We start from the raw sequence: 23,005 nt of genomic DNA, 5'->3' as shown, positions 1-23,005 counted from the left end.
AGGCTTATAACAGTCAAGGATGGACAACAGAACACAATAGAGTCACTTCAGATGAAGAGTCCTGGTGGAGTAAGAACTCCTGATTTTTTAAGGAAATTGATGTTGTCTTGCTTTCTGTGTATACTTAATCTTAGTGCTCAGCATGACTGTTGAAAGACACTTAAAACTGAACTTCTTAAACATTTTTATTCATTTTTTAAAACAGGGAAATCCAAACCAGTTCCTTTGAGGAGCTGGATGGAGAGGGAAAGTCTTGTTGATTCCCAGGCATGAGCTTTAGGGAAGTGGGCCTGGAAAGTTGGGGGTGGTGACTGGTCTCTTCTCCAGCAAAGCTCCTCATGTGGCTCAGCAGCTTTGCAAATGAATCCTGCACCACAAAGCTCCCTCTCGTGGTGCTGCTGCCTTTCCAAGGTGCATAAAGGCATTTCTGTCACACACAAATGTCTTTTCATGGGCCTGCAAGTGAGCATCGCATTTGGCTTGGTAAGTTGTGCTTCAAAATGTGTCCAAGATTTTTGTTGAGTAAATAATACACTCGTTAAAGAAGGGTTGAAAGTATCTTGTTTGGGACTTGAGGAACTTGCCATACTGTGGAATAGAGAAAGATAAATATCCTTACTGGTTATATCAACTTTGAGTAGTTTGGATGATCCAAAATAAACTTGTTGTGACTTTAAAATGACTCAGTGACAGTCAGGATGGACTGTGTGCTATACCTGCTGTCATTTCTCCAGATGGTGGATGACTGTGGGTCTGTAACAGTGTCATCTGACACAGTTTGTGTTCAGAGGACGTGCTGTAGTATGTTTGTAAAGCCAGGAGTGGTTTTATAATAATCTAATGTGATATATTATATATGGCATTCATTTCCCTCAGCTCTGCCTGCACTTCTGCGGCCTCACCTCAAGTCCTTGGTGCAGTTTTGAGCACCACAATATAAAAAAGACATTGGAGAGCATCCTAAGGAGGGCCACGAGAATGGTGAAGGGTCTGGAGGGGAAGCCTCGTGAGGGGCAGCTGAGGTCACTTGGTTTGTTCAGTGGAGACTGAGGGGAGACCTCACTGGGGCCTTCAGCATCCTCACGAGGGGCAGCAGAGGGACAGGTACCAATCTGTTCCCTCTCATGACAAGTGACAGACCCAAGGGAATGGCTGGAGCTGAGTTGGGAGATGTTTAGGTTGGATATCAGGAAAAGGTTCTTCCCTCAGAGGGTGGTTGGGCACTGAACAGGGAATGGGCGCAGCTCCAAGCCTGTGTGAGTTCAAGAAGCGTTTGGACAACGCTCCCAGGCACAGGGTGGGATTGTTGGGGTGTCTGTGCAGGGCCAGGAATTGGACGTGATGATCCTGATGGACTCGATGGTCCCTTCCGACTCAGCCTATTCTATGGTACTTGCTTCAAAACCTCAGGAGCCAGAGTCAATCCAATGTTGCCTCTCATTAAGCCAATTTACCATCACCCAGCAGAAGCTCTTCCAATGACTTTCTCCTTGCTAAAAGTGAAACACTTTTAGGGCTGTGAAATGTTTGTTTCTGGCTGATGAACCTGTCTGCCTGATAGGCTGAAGTCACCTACTGAAAGTGCTGTTGAAGAAATGGAGCTCCCAAAGCTTATCTTTGAGAAACAGCTGACGTGCCATCAGGGCGTCTTGGTGTGTGTGTTGGTCATTCAGTCATTGGTAAACTTAAAAGCTGCGGGTGTAGGAAATGCCTGTTGTGGCAGCTTGTGTTGTCTGGTGTCGTGTTACTCTTCCAGCGCAGTAGGTGACTGGTGCTTTGCCAGAGCCAGTGTCTTTGGCCAAACAGGAAAGACTGTCCCAAAACATGCACCAGTCAGTAATAAATAGACACATGGAGATCATGGAGATAATCAGCTAATTCTGGAGCAGGATGTTTCAGGTGCCATGCTGTGGATGAGCTGTTTCTTTAAGATCATGCACATAAATTTCCTCATTTGCTTTCATAAGCAGAGGGGACTAGCCTGCTCTATGCTGTCTGACATGGATTGGGTCTGTGTCTGCCCTAGGCGCCCTTGGAGCTGGATTTCTTTAGTCTGAGCATGAGCTGGAGCCTGTAGGAGCAGGTAGGGATCCTGTTTCTCCTGTTGTGCCCAGTGGCATGCAGGCTTTCCTCTGGGCTCTGCCCAAAGCAGCAGCCTGTGCCAGCAGACATGTGGCCTGACCAGAAGAGTCTCCTGTGCTGTCCCCTCCCTTGCTTGGCTTCTCTGACGTGCTGCCAGTGCAGTAACTGCAAGTGGTAGCCCTGAAGCGCAGCCTGGAGGGGTGACAGTTTGAGAGGTGGTGTCATTGCCTACGTGAGCTGAATTCTTGCCCCTGTTCATCTTATTGCTGGTTCTTGTCCTCTGCAGAGCCTTACTAGAGGATCTGGTTTGGGGTAATGCACAGTCCACCCAGAGACAGCCTTGGCTTACTGCTTAGCAAAGCAGTGAGGCAGCACAGCCCTCTTGGTTTCATTTACTCTCGGCCTAAGCAAAGCTCCCTACAATTCTCCCTTGGGCAGTTTAATTCAGTCCCCAGCATGTCTCAAGGGTCCTGTGTGTCATCGCCACTGTGTTCCCTCCTGGTCTCGGTGCCTGTTTCCTGTCTCCCTCTCTTTGGTACAGAGCAGACTCTGGAGTTGTGACTAATGATGTAACCAGTTGGTTCAGCTTGAGAGTCAGATTTGTCCTGTTGAAGTACAATACTTCAAATCCTGCCCAACTGTTCCCAGTTATGCTTCTCATCTTACAGCTTGAGGGCCCCAAATGATTCATCAAACAAGATATTAGAAAAGAGTGTCAGTTCTCTTCCTCAGACTTGATAGTTTCATTGCATTTGGTTTTCTGGCGTAGAAAATAGGCAGTAAAAGAAGGGTTCGTGTTATTGGCTTTCTCAAGAACGTGTCATTGGGCATCAGACAGTCTTGTGGTTAGAAGCAGGAAAATAATCGAGAAATGTGTCCCACTGGTTGAGGATTGAGTGTCCTCTGGATAATTTGTCATCCTGACCCCCTACCATTGTCTAATTGCCAATTCAAATGTTAATTTCAGCCAGCCTTGTCAAGTTGTGGTGTGCTGCAAGTGCCTTGCAGGATCAGAAAACCTTTATTACCGATTTTGAGGTCTGGATTAGTCAATGCCAGCTTGGTAACATGTATGGATTGGTGGCCCTCTTCGCTCTTCAGCTCTCAGTGACTCTTGCTCCATGTTTGTTTGTAAGATAATTGCTTTGGAAAGCATTTATTTTCTGCGCTAATTTTCACATTCTCTGTGAATCTAAGATAAAAAATATGTGCTTATGATGCTGGTCTTACTTCAGTTGTCTCAGTCCCCCAGTGTTGATCTTTTTCTTGATGCAAAGCTCTGTCTTACTCCTGTCCTACTACACTGGCAGTAGCTCACTTGTGCATTATCTTCATTCTGTAATTTGTGATAACAAGATAACTTTATATATAATAAATTCCTGTCAAGTTTAAATCAAATATAATTTGGTTTTGTGAAGTCGTGTATTGCCAAACCAAGCATGTGCAGTAAATGTCAGAGATCTAAAAGATAAAACGGCTTTATAGTTGTGTTTATAAATTACACTTCAGTTGCAGGTATTTTATCAAAGTAATAATAATCTTTTTTTAAATTGGTCATATTCCAGCTCTTCCTGAATGTTTGCAGCCAAGGAAATTGTCAGGCATTGGCACAGGTTGGCCAGGACAGTGGTGGAGTCACCATCCCTGGCAGTGTTCAGAAGATGTGTGGATGTGGCACTTGGGGACATGGGTGGTGTGGCGAACATGGTGGTGGTGGGTTAGAAGTTGGTCTTGATGATCTTAAAAGGCTTTTCCAACGTCAATGATTCCATGATTCTGTGGAGGCTTGCATTGCAGAACAAGTCTTCAGTTCCAAAGTGTACCTGATTTGGTGGTCCCATTACCTATTTTTGAGGCACAGTGAAGTATTCCAAGGGGTAGACAATGACACTCAACGTATCTCACCATTCCTGCTCTCTGACTTGTTCCCAGTGAGGGGATTTGGTTATCAGCACAGCCCTGGCTCCCTGATGGGTCAGAGTGCAGCTGCTGAGCCCCCACCACGCCAAGTTCCATGTGCTGGTGGGGCTGAGGAGGCTCTGGAGGCCGTGGGGGCTCTTCATGCTTCAGGCTCACCTGGCTTTTGACTGCTGCAGAAATTTCCTTCCTTTTCCTGATCTTTTGATGGAACCCTTCTGTTTTCCAGGACTGGCAGCCTCCGTTCGCGTGCGATGTCGACAAGCTTCACTTCACACCAAGGATCCAGAGGCTCAATGAACTGGAGGTAAACTGGAAAGCTAAACATTACTTCTGCTCCCAAAATGTGTCAGTGTGTTTTTGGGAGGTGATGTTTGCCACAGTTGGCCATGAGCTGACAGCACTCTGGACCTCGAACAGCAATTTCTAATTAGCACGGAAATCCATCTGTTTCAGAACCTAGTTAGAAACATTCCAGGCATAAAAATAATGTTAATGCTCATTAAAAAAGGAACTTAATTTAGGCCTTTTCCACACAGGTGCTTCTAAGTAGTTAAACTGTCCAGGGCCATAGATCTGTGTCTGTGTTTTGCACTCATACAGTGTCTTTCAAAAGGAAAAGAGATGAAACACTTGGAGTGCTTTAAAAATAGCCAGCCTTTTGGAAGAAACAATTGCAAAATCTGGATTCAGTTTGTGGAAATTTGCTGTTCACAAGCACTTTCATTCACTGCTTCAGTGAATTGACACTAAAGGGGAGTGTGAGGACTTCTGGTTGGCTCAGTGCTGGTACCATTTGGGATGATGGTGACTCTGTGCCTAATTATTCTCCTGATTCTTGGTTTCTGAAGTCCTGACGTGGTCATGAGAAGTGCTGGGGAAGGGCTCAGATGCTGGCTTAGAATGCTAAGAGGGGGATTTGTGTGACCACAGGCTGTTCAGAGCTCCCTGGAGTTTGCAGACAAGCTAATCTGTACAGACATGGCCAGTTTTTACCTTAAGAACAGAAAACGTGCTGAAAATAAAATGTGTCGAAATTTAAGTTACTGCTCTTACATAGCAGCAGTGCAGTGATCTTACTGTGGTAATTGCTGTGCAACCAGCCAGGCTTTCCCTGCCCTGACCCATTTGTGTGTTTAAAAGTGAAACAAACACAGTTGGGAGTGAGAAGGAGTAACAGAAAAAAAAAACCTTTAATTTTTTTTTTTTAATATTGATTTATTTTTGGTTTATTGCAAATAAACCAAATTGTAATAAACTATTGCAGTAATTAATGTAATAATGCAGCAAATCTGGACAATGCAGCTGGTTTAGGGAGTCTTTAGCAGTAATAACTTACCTTTTGGCTGTTCTCAGAAAGTACTTTTCTGAGTGCAGTAAAAGGTAACAAAAGGTGACTCAAGGAAACATGCAGATACCACCAATGGTATCTGCATGGAATTTATTTTTCTCCACATGATGAGAAGGGGAAAATGCAAAATGACTCCTGCAGAGGGCAAAGCTGGGCAGGCAGCTGAGTCTGCAGTGCTGTAAATGTTGGGGTACAAAACCTACATCTGCTTTTAGCATGCAGTTCACTTGTTTGGTTGGTTGATTTCAGGCCCAAACTCGTGTAAAGCTGAATTTTCTGGACCAGATTGCAAAGTTTTGGGAGCTTCAGGGATGCACACTGAAAATTCCACATGTGGAGAGGAAGATCTTGGATTTATTTCAGCTTAACAGAGTAAGACCATTATGGAAAAACTTGTCCTGAAAAGCTGCTATGTTACTTCAATTCCTGGGATGGTATCACAGCTGGTCAGGGGAGGTTTTGGGGTATATCTAAGCTGGAAAAAGTATTCCTTTGTTTAAGCTAACATAGCTAATGGGACAGTAAGAGTAAGAATACATTATCAGGAAAAGTAAGTAATACATTATCATGGAAGTTTTCCTGTGAGCCTAGATCACCTTAAATTTACAGCTCTTCTTTAAAATTGAACTTGGGTATACTGGTCAAGAATAAGCTTAGGCTTAACTGGAGAAAGTTCCTGAACAATGACAAAAGTGAGAGAAAAAAATTTTCCATTAGAAATACGGAAGAAAAAAAATCCAATTACTTTTAGGACGAAACTTGTTAAACTTGTGGAGAATTTCATGTATACTGATAGTAAGAGATGGGATTCTCTGACCCCAAGGATATGTTCTTTCTCTTTTCTTTATGTTTAGGGCAGTTTTTATTGGGAATTTTTGAGCTTATTTTGTAGCACTTCTTCTGGTGAAAAGAACTGAGTGTCCTGTGCTAGAAAGTTGTGTTGGGATACAAAGTGACAAATTGCAGCCAAATAAGTTCTCAGAGTAGGCTGAGCGACTGTTTGCACATGGAACAGAGGTGCTGATTTATTTGTAAAGTAATCCAACAAGTTTGGAATTCCTGAATAGGTTATGTTTTATATGTTCCAGTTATTGCCTTCAAACAACTTCAATGTTGTGGGGGTTTTTTTAAATCTGTATTTTTTGTGGTTAAAATGTCAATTGGGATGTTGTCCTGCCTTTTTCCTTGAACGTGATAATTTTGCCATTAAATATGTGACTATTTTATTTTCACTTTTTAGCTAGTTGCAGAACAAGGAGGATTTGATGTAGTTTGCAAGGAGAGAAAATGGACCAAAATAGCCACGAGGATGGGCTTTGCTCCTGGCAAAGCTGTGGGCTCGCACATCCGTGCGCATTACGAGCGAATTCTCTACCCCTACAACCTGTTCCAGTCAGGAGCAAGTCTCTTGGTAAGCTGTGCTGAAACCACCTGCAGTTCACTTAACGTAGCAGCCAGTCTATGAGGGTTCTTTTAATTTCTGGAGTGTTTGTGAAGCTGCATTCCGTGCTTGGTGTCATTCAGGTGACTGACCAGATGCTGTGTTCAGCAGTTCAGAAAGCCATGGGCAAACTTTTCATTAGAGGTGAAGTTTTTAGCATTAGTCCTCCAGGTGACCTCTGACTCCTGCTTTGAACAGTATCTGTTGGTATTTTCTCTCTCCAGTTTACAGAAGCCTCGTGATAAGGGACATTTAGACTTCCTGCAATGATTTCTGTAATGCCAAGTACTTCTATATTCATGGAACATTCCAGGTCCATCTCTCTGCCACAACAAGTGCTGTGGTTCTGTGTCACATGCCTAGAGTGACTGAGGGACTGTGCCAAGCCATGGCAGTGTTGTGGCACGTTCACTAAGGGGGACAGGTTGCAGAAAGCTTCCTGGCTGCTGTAGTGATGTTAATAGTGTGACTTGGGATTTTTTCCAAGCATAAATCTTCATCCTTCCTAGTCATCAATCTTTGATTTGGCCATTAAACCAAAATTCAGGGTTGATTGAGAGTGGAGGCCGTATAATCTCTAATGAGGAATAGGTCTGTTCTTTTAGAGCAGCAGTCATTTATTTGGAAATCCAAAATTGGTTGCAGTTGTCAACATCCATTTTTATTTCTTTGAAATGCTCTTTCCGTGATGATCTTTCAAAGACAGGAGTGCTGACCTTTTTTAAGCAATAAATGCCCTAATCCTGTTACAGGCATATCTCTGTGTACAGAAATCAACACAGGCCTTTACACAAAGCTACTAAAATGAGGGAGGGATTTGATGTAAGTCCAGAGAGGTTAGAATTAGACTTTTTATTTAGGCAGTGACAATCACTTCTCAGTGAAGAACAGCTAAATTCTGCTGGCCCTTCAGAAAAGGGGGTCTTTTGCAAACAGGATAAGAACAAAATTGAGTTGAAGATAAAAATCTTCATGCTAAGGAAACTGCTAGATCAAAAATATTTTGGCTTCCTTCAAACATTCCTGTTAAGTAATGGAAAGCAGCACCACTTTCTAAAGGCATTTAATTGAAAACTTGGCATTTGTATTAGGTCTGAAAATTGTGATTTCTCTTTGGGGTTTTTATTGAGCTTCTGTGTTTGTTACACCTGTCTTCGCTGCCATATTTTTGAGGTACCATTGCACAGGGAAAGATCTAATTAAAAGTTGTGAAACAGTGAACGTGGTACCATAGTATCCTGGAAATGGAAATTTCACAAGAGCGTCTGTCACACAGTTAATACTCACTTCATGGTTTGCTCAGTATTAAACCCTTTTAGAAGAGGGAAAACCTCCTTAGATGAGGACATTCTTTTTAAATGACTTTTTAAGCTCTGTCTTGCAATGGCCACGTGACATCTGTTCAAAGTGATGTGGAGGCAGTTCTAGACAAGTGATACACGTAAGGTTAACTGATTTTTTTTAGCTCCTCCCCTCCTCAGGCAGTTAAAATACTCCCCTCCTATATGTGGTAGACACAGATTTTTGAATGACCTGAGAGAATTCACAGAAATATGTTGGATTTAGCTCACTTTTCACTCTAATTTGATTTTTTTTTCCCCCTGACAGTGTTATCTTTCAAGTGAGTTTGTTTTGCAGTATGTTTTCTGAGTATCATCTCAAATGAGATTCTTTTTGGCTTCCTTTCACATGTTCTTATTAAGTGGTGCTTACCCAGATGCTTCTTGTGTAGGTGTCCGTTACTGTGTGTCTGTTCAGTGTTTTCCTGGGAATCTAAGAACCTGAGCTGTTCTTTGGAGAAGCTGTAGCTGTTCAGTGTGACAGCTGTCAGTTAGAGATGTGCTTTCTCCTTCAATAGCCTGTTGAGAGAAGCTCTTCACACAGCTCTGATGATCATCCAGACAAGATTAGTGCTTGTGTTCACTGTCTTTTGATTTTTTTTTCTTTATTTGGTAATACTTGAAATATTTGTTGCCTTTTTTCCTGCAAAGGCCAAAAATATGACATTATGTCGTTTCCACTAATAATAACTAATGACTGTGCCATAACTTTAATCTCATCTAGATCTGTGTGTAGCATTAACTGTTTGTGTGGCTTCAATACATATTAAACTGGCTTCAGGAGTTATTTTGACAGATATTCCAGCTGGAGCTATTTCTGTCTACATGCTGAAATAGTGAAACTCTCTGGAGCTGTTCAGAGGGGAATAGAGGGGAAAGCATGTTTTTATTAAAGCTCATGTTCAGTCCAACAGCAAAAATTCCTTAAACCAGCCAGTTTCTAATACCCAAAGCGGCTCTCCACAGGGGGTATTTATTTTCTTCTTATCTTGAAATTGGACTAGACAGGCCTGGGGTGTTTGTAATGGTGTAGGCCTGGAGTAGTTGCAGTGAACCTGGTGGTACTGGTTCTTACCCCTGTACCTCTCCTTCCTAGCTGTGGTAACTGCGTGGCATCCCAGAGAGTCACACTATATGCCCAGAGGGAAAAGTGTCCCCTGCATGAGCTGAGGTATCCAGAATCTTGTGTCAGTGCATCTTCTGTACTGCATTGCCCAGATGTTCCATGAGTTAAAGTGCAGCTACATTTTGGGCGGCTCGAGGTGGTTTTACTTCTGTTTGTCAGTGAATCCAGCTGACTCAGTAATTGTGGATTTGGTTTCTTTTCCAAACTAAGGCTTTAGTGGCCTTATTTCCAAAGATTTAGATGTGTGTGCCTCTGATAAAGATGTTTCAGTGTAAGACAGTTCTCTGGCACCCTTCATTGTTCCTGGAGAAAAATGAGCACCTCTGGAGTTCGGTGGTTTTTATAACCCCATGGACATGTAGTAGGGGTAAACCAGTTGTGTTCTGCAAGTATCAGGCTTGACTGATAGGCTTTTGTGTAAATTACTACTAATTTAATTACTACTAATAAACATCTAAACCTGGAGGAAATGAATTGTATCCCTTCCTCCCCCCCCCCAATCTTTTGACATCCTGAAGGCCGTGTGGCCATTCCTGCTCTGTCCTTTGTCTGCTAAAGGAGCTACTCCTTTGTGGCCTCAGCTGATGGGTTTTAACTTGCTCTCTGCCACCACTGAGGGTTCAAGGATCATGTGTGCAGCCATCTTCTTGGAATATAACGAGATCATGATCACAGTGTGTGGGATGAGCTCCTGGTGAATGGTTGATAATAGCTCAACCTCCCCAAAGCCTGGTTGGGAAGAGAGATGGCAGCTGTGCTCTTGGTTCAAGACAGTTGATCAGCTCTGTGCAGGAGTAGAGGGAGTACAGAGGAATTCTCATCCTTAGAACAGTTCTAGGTGTTCTCTTGGTACAGCTGAAATTGTGAATTAACAGCCATTCCATACCACTGCCTTTGCCTCGGGTTACAGAGGCACTGGGAAATGTTTGTGCTTAAATAGTTGGTGAAACATCATTATTTAAGAAATGTCTTCTGATGTTTTTCAAGGAACAGTGAGGGCTCCTTTTTTTGTGGGGTTTGGTGGGAGTTTTTTTGGGTTTTTTGTTTGGGGGTTTTGGGGGTGGGGGGGTTTCAGTTGGTTTTTTGGGGTTTGGTTTTCTTGTTGTTGGGATTTCTTTGGTTTGTTTTTTTTTGTTTTGGTTTGGTTTTTTGGTTTGTTTTGTGGGGATTTTTTGTGGGGTTTTTTGTTTGTGTTTTGGTGGGTTTGTTTGGGTTTTTTTCTGGATTTTTCTTTGTTTGTCTGGGCACTGCACTGAAGTGAGACACAATCTGTTGGTTTTCAAGGTTTTCTTACACTTCTGTTTTGGAAAAGCTGTTTGCCTTCCAGAGCTTTGTTTTCAAGGTTCATATGTCCTCTGTTATCAGAAGCAGTAGAAACTCTTTTTTTTTTCGGATAAGTTGGGTTTCACATGAGGAAATGATTCAAGGACCCAGATTTTATAGAAGTTCTTTTCTGTTCTCTCATTTTCAATCTTTTCCTGTTCATTTGCTCTTTCTGCTTGTCCATTTTCTGTTCTGAGAAATTGTTATTTTTTGCTTTCTTTCCCTGATGTTGATGTCACATCATCTTCTTTCAGCTTTGGTAGATGCCTCATCCATGGAAGGATTTAGGGCCAGGTTGGATGGGTCTCAACCTCGTGTAGTGGAAGGTGTCCCTGCCCATGGCAGGGGCTTAGAACAAGGTGATCTTTAAGCTCCCTTCCAATCCAAACCCTTCTGCCATCCTGTGATTCTTGTTCCAGTGGGAGCTTTAAGGGACCAGGCTCTCGTGAAGAGGCAGCTGCAGCTCTGGGGCTCCAGACCCAACCTTTGAGCATCAGCCAGGACTCGCTGCTTGTGTGCATGAGCTGCAAAGTTGAGTGGTACTGTGTATTTAATGCTGAAATTAAGTCAGCCATTTGCTTTCAGAGTATAAATCTAGAGTTTACAAAGTCTAGGACTGAAGGTAGTCTGAAAGCAAACAGCAGTTCTGGAGGTTTCTTTGATCAGTGTCGTGGACTGTCTGTGGGCGGTGGTTAATGACACCCTGCTGCCCTTGACTGATACTGCTTTTTTGTTAAATACACCATTCTCTCTGCATAGACTTCTTCAAAAATAACACTTTCTGCTCCTTTTCCCTCCCCCCTTCTGGCTGTCATTTATTTCTAAAAGTATGTTTGCTGTGCTGTCTATAGAGCAGCATCATCCTCACACCACTGCAGTGGTTCTCTCTGTCCTTTACTGCTCTCTCTTGCTGAGTAAATGCTTGTGATGGGAACAGAGTAACAGAACTGGGGAAATGTGGATCCAGCAATTTCATGAATTACTTCCTGGCAACATGAGATTTTTTTCTTTCTGTAGGATTTGTTGTGTACTCATTAAAAACTGTTACATTTTGTCTGCTGTTACTGGGTGTTGTGTGGCTTGACAAATGGGGAATTGTCATTAATTATTCTGTTTCTTGCCAGAGGTATGCACAGTTTTCAGCAATTAAATGTGTTCATTCAGCAGCTTGAAAGAACTAAAACTGTTCTTGCATCTTTTCCCTTCTGCCCTTAATTCATGCAGCAGTTGTCCTCTCCAAAACATGGAAAGAAGGGAGCTCCTGCAGTGTCCGTTTTACAGAGCTGTATTTCAGTTAGGACAGGGATGTTTGATAGGTTGTAATATTGCTTTGTATGTTGGCATCACAGTCACTCAACGTTAGGACACTTCAGCAGTTCCAGAGTGCTGGTGACCCCGTCTGCAAAGGCCCCATCTGCCAGAAGAGTTAGGCTTGGTATTCCACACAGAGAAATGTTTGGTGCTCATTAACACTTAAAGGATGACTTCAGCTTTATTTAAGATCCTTTATTATGGCTATTGGAGTCATTAAAGTGATAGGAAAAAGTGATTTTGTGCTTTGTTCAGGTAGGTAATGTTACCATTGTCATACGTGCTGTTTATTAACTCAGCACAGGAATTATTAGGGCCCTGTCTATGTTCTTTCCATGAGCCAGGAAATTGTTCAGGTTTGTATTGCAAGTGGAGGTAGAAATGAAGTAATCAAATTGTCTCTTTAGTGTTTGCAGAAGCCAGATCTGAGCAGTGACACGAAGGACAAGGAGTACAAGCCCCACGATATCCCCCAGCGGCAGTCGGTGCCGCCGTCCGAGAGCTGCCCCCCCGCCCGCCGCGCCAAGCGCCTGACGCCCGAGGTGAGCGTGCTGAGGGCACCCTGAGCACAGCACTGCGTGTGTGTGTGTGCACAGGCACAGCTGCTTCACTTTGGCAGGGGTACCTAAACATTTATAAATGCATAAATAGTGGGTAAGTATTGTCTGATGCTTTACCAAGTGTGTTACTGAGGTTCGGAGTTCTGGGAGGCTCTGCTGTGGAAGCTGTTCGTGAGTGTGGACAGTAGGGTTATGCTTTCAGCATGATTGTGGATACTGTGGGGCTCTTAGATGAAAAGACAGGTGACAGCTTCTGGAAATGAAGCAGCTTTGATCTGTTGTTCCTCAGTCAGTGAGCAGCACTTATTCTCTAAATGTGCTGGAAGGTTTCTGTTCGTCTCTCATGAGTTGAAGCCAGGTGTTAGAGCGGGGAAGATTTTGGTTTTAACATTAGCGCTGTTGTATTTAATTTTTCACTCCTGAATTCTATCAATTTGTGTTAGTTTACCCATACAATATAAGGAAAAAATGTATACCATCAAGTCAGTGTGGTTTTGTACAATCTTACATGTCCTTAAGAAACAATATTTGTTTGGATAAGCATGAAATGTGTTGGTTATATCTCAGTATCTTCTGTGAAGACATATTTTAGGAGATCCCGTGTCTCCTTTGTTGCTGGAAAACAGTAATACTTTGACTCCAGCCTTTCCAGTCTGATGATCATATCTCTAGAGAGTTCCTATTTCTTTTGTTTGAGCAGATGAAGAGTAGGGGAGGATATTCCCAGGAGAGGGTCTGATTAGTGGTGACATCATGAGTTAGGAAGGTCACAATTTGTTTCAGACTCTTATTAACTCCCATTGTTCTGGTCTTGGTCTTTATTAGTATGAATGGTACAGCTTAGCTGTTGCAAATTCTGCCTGTAATTATGCTTAGTTAATGAGTTGCAATTAAGGGTTTCTAAAGCCTTTCCACTCAAATACCTGGTTACAAGTGGTTTTATAATTCCAAGCAAACTTCAGTAGTTTGGGCTGAAACTTTCCATTTGAAGTGTCTGCCTGTGGTTGAAGGATACTTGTTGTCACGGGTCTCTTTAGAATTGACAGCAGGACAAATATACACTAAAATTCTGGCTGTTTCTCTGGCAGTGGTGTCAGATGGCACTGACAAAGAGGGCACATTTTTGTCATTTTGGGGGAAACCAACTGCTCATCCTTAGCCAAAAGGCAAGGCTGCCCTCTCAGCTCTTGCCCCAAGCATCACTGATGTTGTACACCTCATTTTTGTGGAAGGAAAATCCTTAATTAAGAACATAACTGGAACACACGGTGCTAAGGCTGAATTGAGCAACAGGGACTGGCTGGCTTAAGCTGTAATGTTTTAAGACAATAATTTCCCAAAGTTAGGATTTGTTAATGTGAACTTTGCTGTTCCATGTCAGTGCAGTCAGAGAAGGTTATTAAATCCATTTTATTCAACACTGAAGCTCCAAGCAGTTGGCATTTGCACTGACCTGGTTGCAAAAGAGTAACGTTTGGTTCACGTCTCAAGTTTTTGCTCTAATGAGATATAAAAGGATTTGTCTGGGTCTTAAACTGTGAATCTTAAATTCATTCTCATGTTTGCCAGTTTGATATTTCCTGCTTTTCAAAGGCTGACCATAAACATTTAAAAGAAGTGAACCACAGGGAAGTACTGTAAGTTTTTGTGGCCTGTAGGATAAGCGCTAGTTTGCAGTTGTGAGACACACGCAGTTTTACCTTGCCCTTTCCCACCTGGGGAGTAAACAGTCAGGAGAAAATGTTCATAATGAGAAAGGAAAAGGACAGTGATTGTCTAGGCTGGTTTTGAAATGCGAAGGCTTTAGGTGCTTGGTGTAGAACAGTTCAGTGTGAAAGACCACAACAGTGCTGGGGAGGTGAAAGTGAGATGACTTGATGTGATAAAAGGCTCAGGCCAAACCAAGGGCTGCTCTTAGGAAGATCAGTATCAGCTAAAGCACAAAATAGAGGCACAGCTCGGAGGAGCTGAAGGTGCAGAAGTTGGGGCTCTGTCCCTGCACTTGAGGCTCAGTGCACACTGGCCCTGAGGCAGAACTGCTGCACACAGTGAACAACTTCTGTTCGTGCTTATCTTAAGCAATGGGACCTCTGCCTGGTCTGATGGAGACATTTGGGCAAAGAGAACATGAAAAGTGATGAGGAAGTCATGTCAGCTCTGTAAAAATCCAAATCAAACAACCAACACCTACAAAAACCCCCAGACTGAATAAACAGTTCCCACCCCATGGAGTACTTGGGGCTGTATCCAGTCCTGCCTTAGACCTGGGCCACACATCCCATTTTTTGGGCTTCAGAGGGTGGCTGAGAGTGACTGACTTGTTGTATGACCTCATTTCCTTGAAAAATACAGTGTTGGAGAATCCTCTCGTAACACTGAGGGATTTGAGAATTGTTCTCCCATTATCTCAAAACTTCAGGGAAGAAATGTAAGAATTAAATGGAAGAGCATTATTCTGTGTTGAAAGTTTCACGATGTACCAACAAAGGTCCCTGCTTTGGAGACTGGAGCATGTTCTGCTCTTCAAGAGTACAAGAAAATCTGTGAAAGCACTGAGTTCCTTTTCTTTGCTTCTTAATGGGTCCCACTGAAAGCAAACCCAAATCCTGGTATCATTATTGGCATGGACATTTTGTAGGATTTGCTTTCAAATCTTCCATGTTGTTCCCTGCGTTATTTCTCTCTGAACTGCTTGTAAATAATTGAAGACAAATATATCAGAACTCCAGGTGCCTGTTTAGATGTAGTGGTTTGTAAGTATCAAATGGTTCTGAGTTTAATTGAAGTCCTCAGAGTTTCTCTCTGACTGTCACCTGGGCTCTGCCTTTTTCCTGGAACAAGGCAGGATACAAGTCTCAAGTCCTTGTGGTACCTCAGTGAGGTGTTTGTGTCTCACACCAGGGAATCATGAAATGGTTTGCATTGGAAGGGGCTTTAGAAGCTGTTTAGTCAGGACTCCCATGGCCAGCCTTTCCCATGGCCAGCCTTTGCCACAGCCAGCTCGAGATTCCAAACTCATCGCTCTGTGCTTGGGCAAGCAGCTGGCAGTGAGCATCTCCCCAAACACAAGTGGCAAACCAGAGTCCTCCAGCTAAGGTTGTTACTGAGCTAAGGATGGTTTTTTTTTCCTTTTTAAAGGCAACCAGTGTTAAAACTGAGACTGACCCTCCAGAAGCCAGAACCCACAATCTGAGACGCAGAATGGGTTGTGCCCCTCCAAAGAGTGATGGTGGTGAGTGAAACACGGCGTGAATGCAGTTTCTGTTACTTTGTACAAACACGTTTTAAAACCAGAGTTAAAATCAGCAGTTGGAACTATTGGAAGTATTTTATGAAAGAATCCAACTTTGTGTTAATTTTAAAATTGGGTTTTGTGGTAAAAAGTTCTTGTATGGGTTTGAAATATTTTTTGGGTTTTTTTTCTTGTAAGTAAGTTGAGTTTTCTTGAAGAAGATATTTTCAGTTGAAAAAAACTTATAATTTTTCAAACTTGGGTGTCTCTTCTGGAGCAATCGGAAATGAGATTGGAACCATGTTTTTGTTTTGTATTTTAGTCCATGAGCTTTAAATAGAAGAAACTCTTTTAAGGGTGTATCAGATATCAGACACTTTTAGGAAAGAATTTGGATTTGAAATCAGGAAATTAAACTCATGAAAGCAAAAGATAGTATGTTTTGAGCTTAATGATAAAATCCCCATAATATGATTAAATTGCTGTTATCAACAGTCCTGAGTTTGTTCTCTCCTTAAGAAGTAATTATTTGAGACTGAGAAACAATACTTAATGCCATCAGATGGAAGAATAAGCTTGTTGATAAATAATTTAGCCAAATAAATACAGGAGCAATTTACAACTACTTAATAATTCAAATTACCTGAGCAATCTGTCAGTCCCATTTGTTCATTCAAAATCTTTTTTTCAATAATTTGTTTAGATTATGGTGATTTGGAATTTGATTCTTTTTTCTTCAAGGAGTCTCTAAGTACTAACCTCCCTCCCCCAAGAGCAGAAGGAAGAAGCTCTTTGTCGACATTTTTTAACATCACATGGAAACAAAACCTTAGCTTATGAAGCTGCTCATAATTTAATTAAAATTAATTGAAATGGCATATAAAGTAGTAAAAGACTGTGGGCTGTGATAGCCAGTGCTGGCTCGTGGTGGTGTGCTGGGATTTTTGGATAACACTGGCTTCTGGAGGCATTGCAGGAGTTCAAGCCTTGCCTTATGCTGACTGAAACAAGTGTAGGGGGCATAAAAATTCAGCAAATACCTCGGTAGGATGCAGTCTAACAAGAAATAAATAAACAATAACAAGGAATACTAAGCATTGAAACCTTTTGTAATATTTTCTTTCTTTTTTTTCTGTTGCCCAGAGAAGGAAATACGCAGTGTGGTGAAACTCCCTGAGAAGAAAGAACTTTCTGGGGAGCCAGAGAAGGACAAATCCAAAGTCAGATCTAAAAAACCCACCAATGCTGTGAGTACCCCCTGCCTTCCTGCAGCTGCATGTTTTGCAGGCGTTTCTGGGTTTCTCTGGGCTGTGTAGTAAAACCTTCTGTCACTTCGTCACATGGAGGACTCTTGTCTTCTTCCTGGAGCCTTGGGGCTGAAGCACAGCAGTGTTTGTGCCTGCTGCAGTATCAACACTGCCAAAGCTTCATGCTTTACAGACTAGAAATGACAGGAGGGTTAAGTTTCATTAACTAAAGTAACTTGTTTTCTGTCTCCAAGATACAGTCTCAAAATAAGCATTTTGAATGCATAGTCCAGTGGAAGTGGTTCTTGTGTGACCTGATGCCTCTCCACTGCTCCTTAACCCCAGGGGAGCTCCGTGCAGGCTGTGGCACATGGCACTTCCACAGACCTGCCCCTAATTCCACAATTTCAGCACTAAATTGGAAGCTTTGTTGTTCAAACGCATCTTACAAAACCAGCCCTGTTCCTGCTCCAGCTCTCCACATGCCACCAACTATCCCCCAAAACCACCCCCTGAAGGCAGTGGTAGTTGTCTCACTCTTGAGAAGATAATGCTGAGGCTCTTTCTGCCCATGCCACGACTTGGGTCCCTCCTAAAGCCAAACATGTTCTCATTCAGTCCACACCTGTAGCTGGTACCTGAGAAGGAGGAGTGCAAATACCAGAAGCCTGACACCCTTACCCCCCAATGAAACAAGCTTGTGGGGAGGAGCAGGAGATGCTGCTGCTTTTTTTAACACCATAAGGCGAGAGGTTCTGCCTGTCCTCATGACTGTTCTGTGTTTGGGAAGAGCATTCCAGGCTATTGCTGGTGAGAGTTGGATGTAGGACAGGCAGCGGAGAGCCCATCCCAGGTTGGAGTGCCTGTGCCTGTTCCTTGGGGCTTGGGAGCTGCTCTGCCAGAATTAAGAGCTGCCCCCCTACCCAAAGCTCTGCTCTGGTGCCTTCTCTGGGGAAAACAAGGAGCACTCCCAGCAACAGGAGCCCCATTTCTCTCCAGATTTCTGTCTTCCAATGCAATTGGTCTCGGAGGGGAATGAAACACCTGAGGCTGCACGTGGGAAAAGGGTTTGTGAGCCCCCAGCAGGTGTTGGGTTATGCCTGCCAAGGCCACAGTGCTGCTGATGTGAGCTATCCTGGCACTCGGTCAAGTCTTCTGGCATTTGGGAAAAAAAATGCATGGAAGGGCTTGCAGCTCTTGTGGTCTTTTCTTAAATTACAGAGGGAGGTATTTAAACTGTTGAAAGAATATTCAGGGTGTGTTTGTCTCATTTCCATTGCAGAGCTAAGGTAAAAATAAGCTTTGGGAAGTGTCCCAGATGAGAGTTACCAAACTGCTTTCACCCTGAGTTACCTTCAGTGCTCCCATTCCCACTGTGGAATTTTGTGTTGCAGGTGGATTTGTATGTATGTCTCCTGTGTGGCAGCGGGAACGATGAGGACCGACTCCTGCTGTGTGATGGCTGTGATGACAGTTACCACACCTTCTGTTTAATTCCACCCCTCCATGATGTTCCCAAAGGGGACTGGAGGTGTCCCCAGTGTCTGGCTCAGGTAATCTGACAAATCACTGCAGTTAGGCTTAAGGCTAATAAGTATTTCGTGGTTTCTTTTAAACTGATCACAGGAATAGAAAATATAATTTTTTGTTATTTAAGGTTGTGCAAACAAGGTGATAGAGGTAAAGCTAAAATGAAGACTGGGCATGCTTCATATTGCAAAGCTGACACTTACTGTTTTGAGCCAAAAATTGGTGTGTCTTTGAAAAATATTCTGGATTTTAGCTGACACCTTTCCTCTGTACTTAAAATTGGAGTTTCACTGGGTCTTCAGTGTAGTGGTTTATTGATCTTGTCCTGCTTAGCTCTATTAGAGTAAGGAGAAATTAGGCATATTAATTCATTAATGTTTATGCAGATTTATAAATAAAAATTGTAATTTGGTGAATCAAGTAGAGTTTCTTCTTCTGACTCTGCCCTTTGGGACAGTGTTTTCATTTCAGTGGTGTCCTGCCTTCTTACCCCTCAGAAGCCGTTACAGGAGCTCATTTTTGTAAATGTGAGCACAGTGTTGTGTTAATATGTTATAGAAATGATTGCCTTTTCACTTGCAGGAGTGTAACAAGCCTCAAGAAGCCTTTGGGTTTGAACAAGCAGCACGGGACTACACCCTCCGCACGTTCGGGGAAATGGCAGATGCCTTCAAGTCAGACTATTTTAACATGCCAGTACACGTATGTTCCTGCTTTATCCTGATGTTGTGTAGAGTTCACTTTGTGTGGTTAGTTAAAATAGATAACTCTGGGGAGGGAGGAAGGGAGGGACTCTGGTTTTGAATGGGATGAAATCCCAAGTCAGAGGTTCTCATTTACGTCAGTGAATCCTGGTTCTTGCTGGTGTCATGGTTTCTCGCTCCACCAGCTGCTCGTGTTTTTATTTGGTTTTTTCCCACTTCAGAAGAAGTGTCTGTAGGGAAGAGAACTGTGACTGTCAGCCACTCCTGAGAGAACAGGGCAGCAGCATCTCCTGGAACTACATCTCTGCTGCAGTTGTTTTTCTCTTGTTGAAACAATTTTAAAGTGGGGAAAAGCTTCAAGCTAATGGAGATTCCTCCCTGGGACAGCTTTGATGCACATGCTTATCTACTGATTCCTCAGTACATGCTCCCTTTTCTTCTCATACCTAGATGGTCCCCACTGAGCTGGTTGAAAAAGAATTCTGGAGACTTGTCAGTACCATTGAAGAGGATGTGACAGTGGAATATGGAGCTGACATTGCTTCAAAGGAGTTTGGCAGTGGCTTCCCAGTTAGAGGTGGGAAGTTTAAAGTTAGACCAGAAGAAGAGGTAGGTCTTTGAGTTCACTGTGAACGTTTTTATTGCAGTTTTACATTTAATAACTCCTTGGTTCAAAGCACAGTAATGGAATTGGGTTACAAAGTGCTTGTTTTGTGTATCTGCCAGAGTATTTGAAGAAGAGAACTACACTGGGGTTTTGAATAAATAAAACTTGTTGTGATCAGCCATTCAAAGCCACAGGTTTATTCTAGTAGTTAATAAATAACTTCCAAATCAAATAAAGGTCTCATTTTAACAAAGCAGGTCAGGGCAGGGTTGTGAAACAGGCAAAGACAATGTGGGGTTTAGTCTTTGAGTCATTAACCTGTTTCATATATTCCTCAGTTGAGGAAAGTGCTTTTCTTCTATTGCTCTTTAGCATTTTTATCTTCCTGGGTTTTTCACTTCCTGTTGTATAAACCTGTGACCATTCTGTTCAATTTTCAGGAATACCTTGATAGTGGCTGGAATTTAAACAACATGCCTGTGATGGAGCAGTCTGTGCTTGCTCACATCACGGCAGACATCTGTGGGATGAAATTGCCCTGGCTGTACGTAGGAATGTGCTTTTCCTCATTTTGTTGGCATATAGAAGACCATTGGAGCTATTCCATTAACTATCTGCACTGGTGAGTTTGAGGAATAAACCCAGTCTAGGAAACACTCTCCCTTTCCTTCCCTATTGCCCTTAATTAGTGGACTAAAAGCAGATTCACAGAGCTCAGCCGAAGTAACCATTGCTGTCCTGTTGCAGCAGGGTCAAATCTGACAGTGTAATTCCTACATTGATTTACTTTTGGACAAGAGGTCATATTTTGGAAAGAGACATCCATTCCCAGTTCTAAAAAATCCATGAGAGATGCAGCAGATACTCCATCAAATGTTTTATTATACTCAATGTAAACTAAAAACCATGCGAGTTTTCTTTTAAAAATCATCCAACTTCAGCTAACAGCTCAGTTCCGGCACGTTTTGTCTGTTAGATGGATCATGCTGTCATAAATCCTCTCATCAAGCCAACACTTGTCAGCTGTAATCAGGACAGATCTTTGCCATCTCTTTGATATTTTAAATAGACTGAGCTTCTTGAACTTCTCACCTTGCAACATCTTTTCTGGAGTCTGGATTATGGTTGTCACTCTTCCTGAAACCTGTCACGCTTTTTCTCTTTCCTAGTTCATATGAGTATTCAAGCAGAATGGTAAAACCACATCTCAGCTGCTGTTCAGTGGGTCCCTTTTGGTTGTTTGTTCAGTTGCTGTTTCTTGAAACAGCAGCTGCTGCAGTGCAGCCCAAGAGCCATTGACTTAATTCACTTGCTTTCATGGTGCTTACTGTTATGAAAACAAATGTTTGAGGGTGAGTGAAGGAGTGACAGGATTACATGGTAAAAATGATCTTTCTTGTCATGTGTTGCTGCTTTTTTTTTTTTTTTCCGCATTGTCTGAGTCTTCAGCCAGACTGAAAACTGTGGGTGGGAGAGGAGCTTGCAGTACAGATTTCATTTCTCTAGGAAAGTTTCCCTGTTCTTAGAATGGCTTTCTGTCCTCCATAGTGTGCCCCCAATTGCAGTATTGTCTGCAGAAGGGCAGAAGGGTGTCAGTGCATATGCGTACATGTGCACACACGTGATACATCCAGACACGTGTGAAAGTTGCTTGACTTGCTTTCCATTTATTTATCCTCCAGTGGGAAAGTCCTTGATGTCTTTACACTTGCAGATATTCTTCCTTATTTCCCTTCAATGCAGAAGTTTAAGTCTGCATTGGAGAGCAATGTGCAATTGAGGTTGAAGCTGTTCTTGGCCAGAGCAGTCTGAATAACCTGATTCTGCGGAGACAGTGCTCCAAACTCTGAAAAGACTCCAAAAGGCAGGACTGGTTCTTGGGAGAGTCCTAGGGATGGTGTGTCCATCTTCAGCGTTCCCATGGGCCTTGGAGGAGCCTGTGTCCTGGTGCAGTGTTGTGAGCAGCTTATCCCAAGTGACCCAGGCTGCAGCAGCAGAACTTTCCCAGGGTTGAAGACCATAGTCCTTCTACAGAACTCTGAGTCCTATGTTAGTTCTAGAAATGGTAAAAGGGAAAAAAACCCCAAATCTTTGCTTCTAAAGATGCTTGGAAATAAATAAGATGTCAGTCCTGAACAGAGGAAGAATGGCCATCACTGCTCCTAGCGTTTCTACGGGCAGGGATGTGGAGCAGTCAGGAGGCAGAGCAGAAAGGCCTGTGACCTCCGCCGCTGCTCCCTCGGGCTGCTGGCACCTCAACACCTGCATTAGACCTGTCTGTTACTTGTTCCCCTGAGGTCCAGAGACCCCCAGTTCCAATATCCTGCTCCAAGTTTAGCACAGTTTGTATCTGTCACCCGTTCCTTGGTGCTGGCACCTGTCAGGGAGCAGAACTCTTGACTAGCCCAGTCCAGACACAGGATGGTTTTTAGCTGCATCTGTGGCTGGTCTTCCTGGATTCCTAGAGTTGTTCTGGGATGATGACCAGGTCCAAGGCTGCGGAGTTGTCCCAGGGATGATGGCCAGGTTCAAGGCTGCAAAGTCATTCAATACTCTGTAACAACAACTTGTGATACCTTGTGTGTGACTGCCCCTCCATAGTCCGTCCTGCTGGCTGCCCTCTTCCCCTGACCCAGGGACTGTGTGAGTACAGGAATGAGCTCCTAGGGATGAGGAATAGGCTTCTGGATTCACACTGCACTCTTTCCTTTTGGAATCCTCCCAATTGCTTAATGATTGATGGAAGAAAAGAACACTGTTGGGTCAGTTTTAGTCTGCCAACTCTTCAGAAGTCTTGGAATAAGGTGATCTGTCTGTTTTCCTTTCTAAATACCTTTTCTAAACTCGTTCTTTATAAGGCCCTGGAGGCATTTTCATCTCAGTGCTGCACTGAGCCAGTGTCAGCTTGAAACAGTATCTGCTGGAACACATCTGCATTCCCTTAATTCTCTCAGCTGGCTTGCATCAGGTTAAGCCGGTGCAGAAAGTTCTTTGTTCCTACTCTGGATATGGATTTTTTTTTTCTCCTTGAAGTCTTGCATAATTTGGAAGTTTGATTTCTACTTCCTATGTGTTGCTTTTATGGCAGTTGCGCGTAAGACAGAAAGAGCTGGCTTTGGTTGTTGGACCCGAGAGGGAGTTTGTGTTCATGGGAAAAGACAGGCAGCTTATGTTTTGAAGTTGTGCTGGAATCAGCAGAACTTCACTGAGGACTTTGTCAGACTTTTTCTCCCT

The 23,005-nt window shown here is 43.0% G+C and overlaps 1 protein-coding gene across 1 annotated transcript in view; it reads left to right on the top strand.

Moving 5' to 3' along the window:
- KDM5B (lysine demethylase 5B) overlaps positions 1–23,005 on the top strand; it is a 55,807-nt gene that overhangs the window by 7,825 nt on the left and 24,977 nt on the right. Inside the window, exons 2-11 of the mRNA XM_032132944.1 lie at positions 4,229–4,306; positions 5,600–5,722; positions 6,591–6,761; positions 12,299–12,433; positions 15,590–15,683; positions 16,827–16,930; positions 18,325–18,483; positions 19,043–19,162; positions 19,615–19,773; positions 20,212–20,393. Of these exons, the coding sequence (XP_031988835.1) occupies positions 4,229–4,306; positions 5,600–5,722; positions 6,591–6,761; positions 12,299–12,433; positions 15,590–15,683; positions 16,827–16,930; positions 18,325–18,483; positions 19,043–19,162; positions 19,615–19,773; positions 20,212–20,393 (1,325 nt within the window). The remainder of the gene's footprint in view (positions 1–4,228; positions 4,307–5,599; positions 5,723–6,590; positions 6,762–12,298; positions 12,434–15,589; positions 15,684–16,826; positions 16,931–18,324; positions 18,484–19,042; positions 19,163–19,614; positions 19,774–20,211; positions 20,394–23,005) is intronic.

This window comes from Corvus moneduloides, chromosome 24 (assembly GCF_009650955.1).
Source record: "Corvus moneduloides isolate bCorMon1 chromosome 24, bCorMon1.pri, whole genome shotgun sequence".
NCBI lineage: Eukaryota > Metazoa > Chordata > Aves > Passeriformes > Corvidae > Corvus > Corvus moneduloides.
Note: the sequence above shows the minus strand (reverse complement) of the source record. Positions and strands in the feature narration are given on the sequence as shown.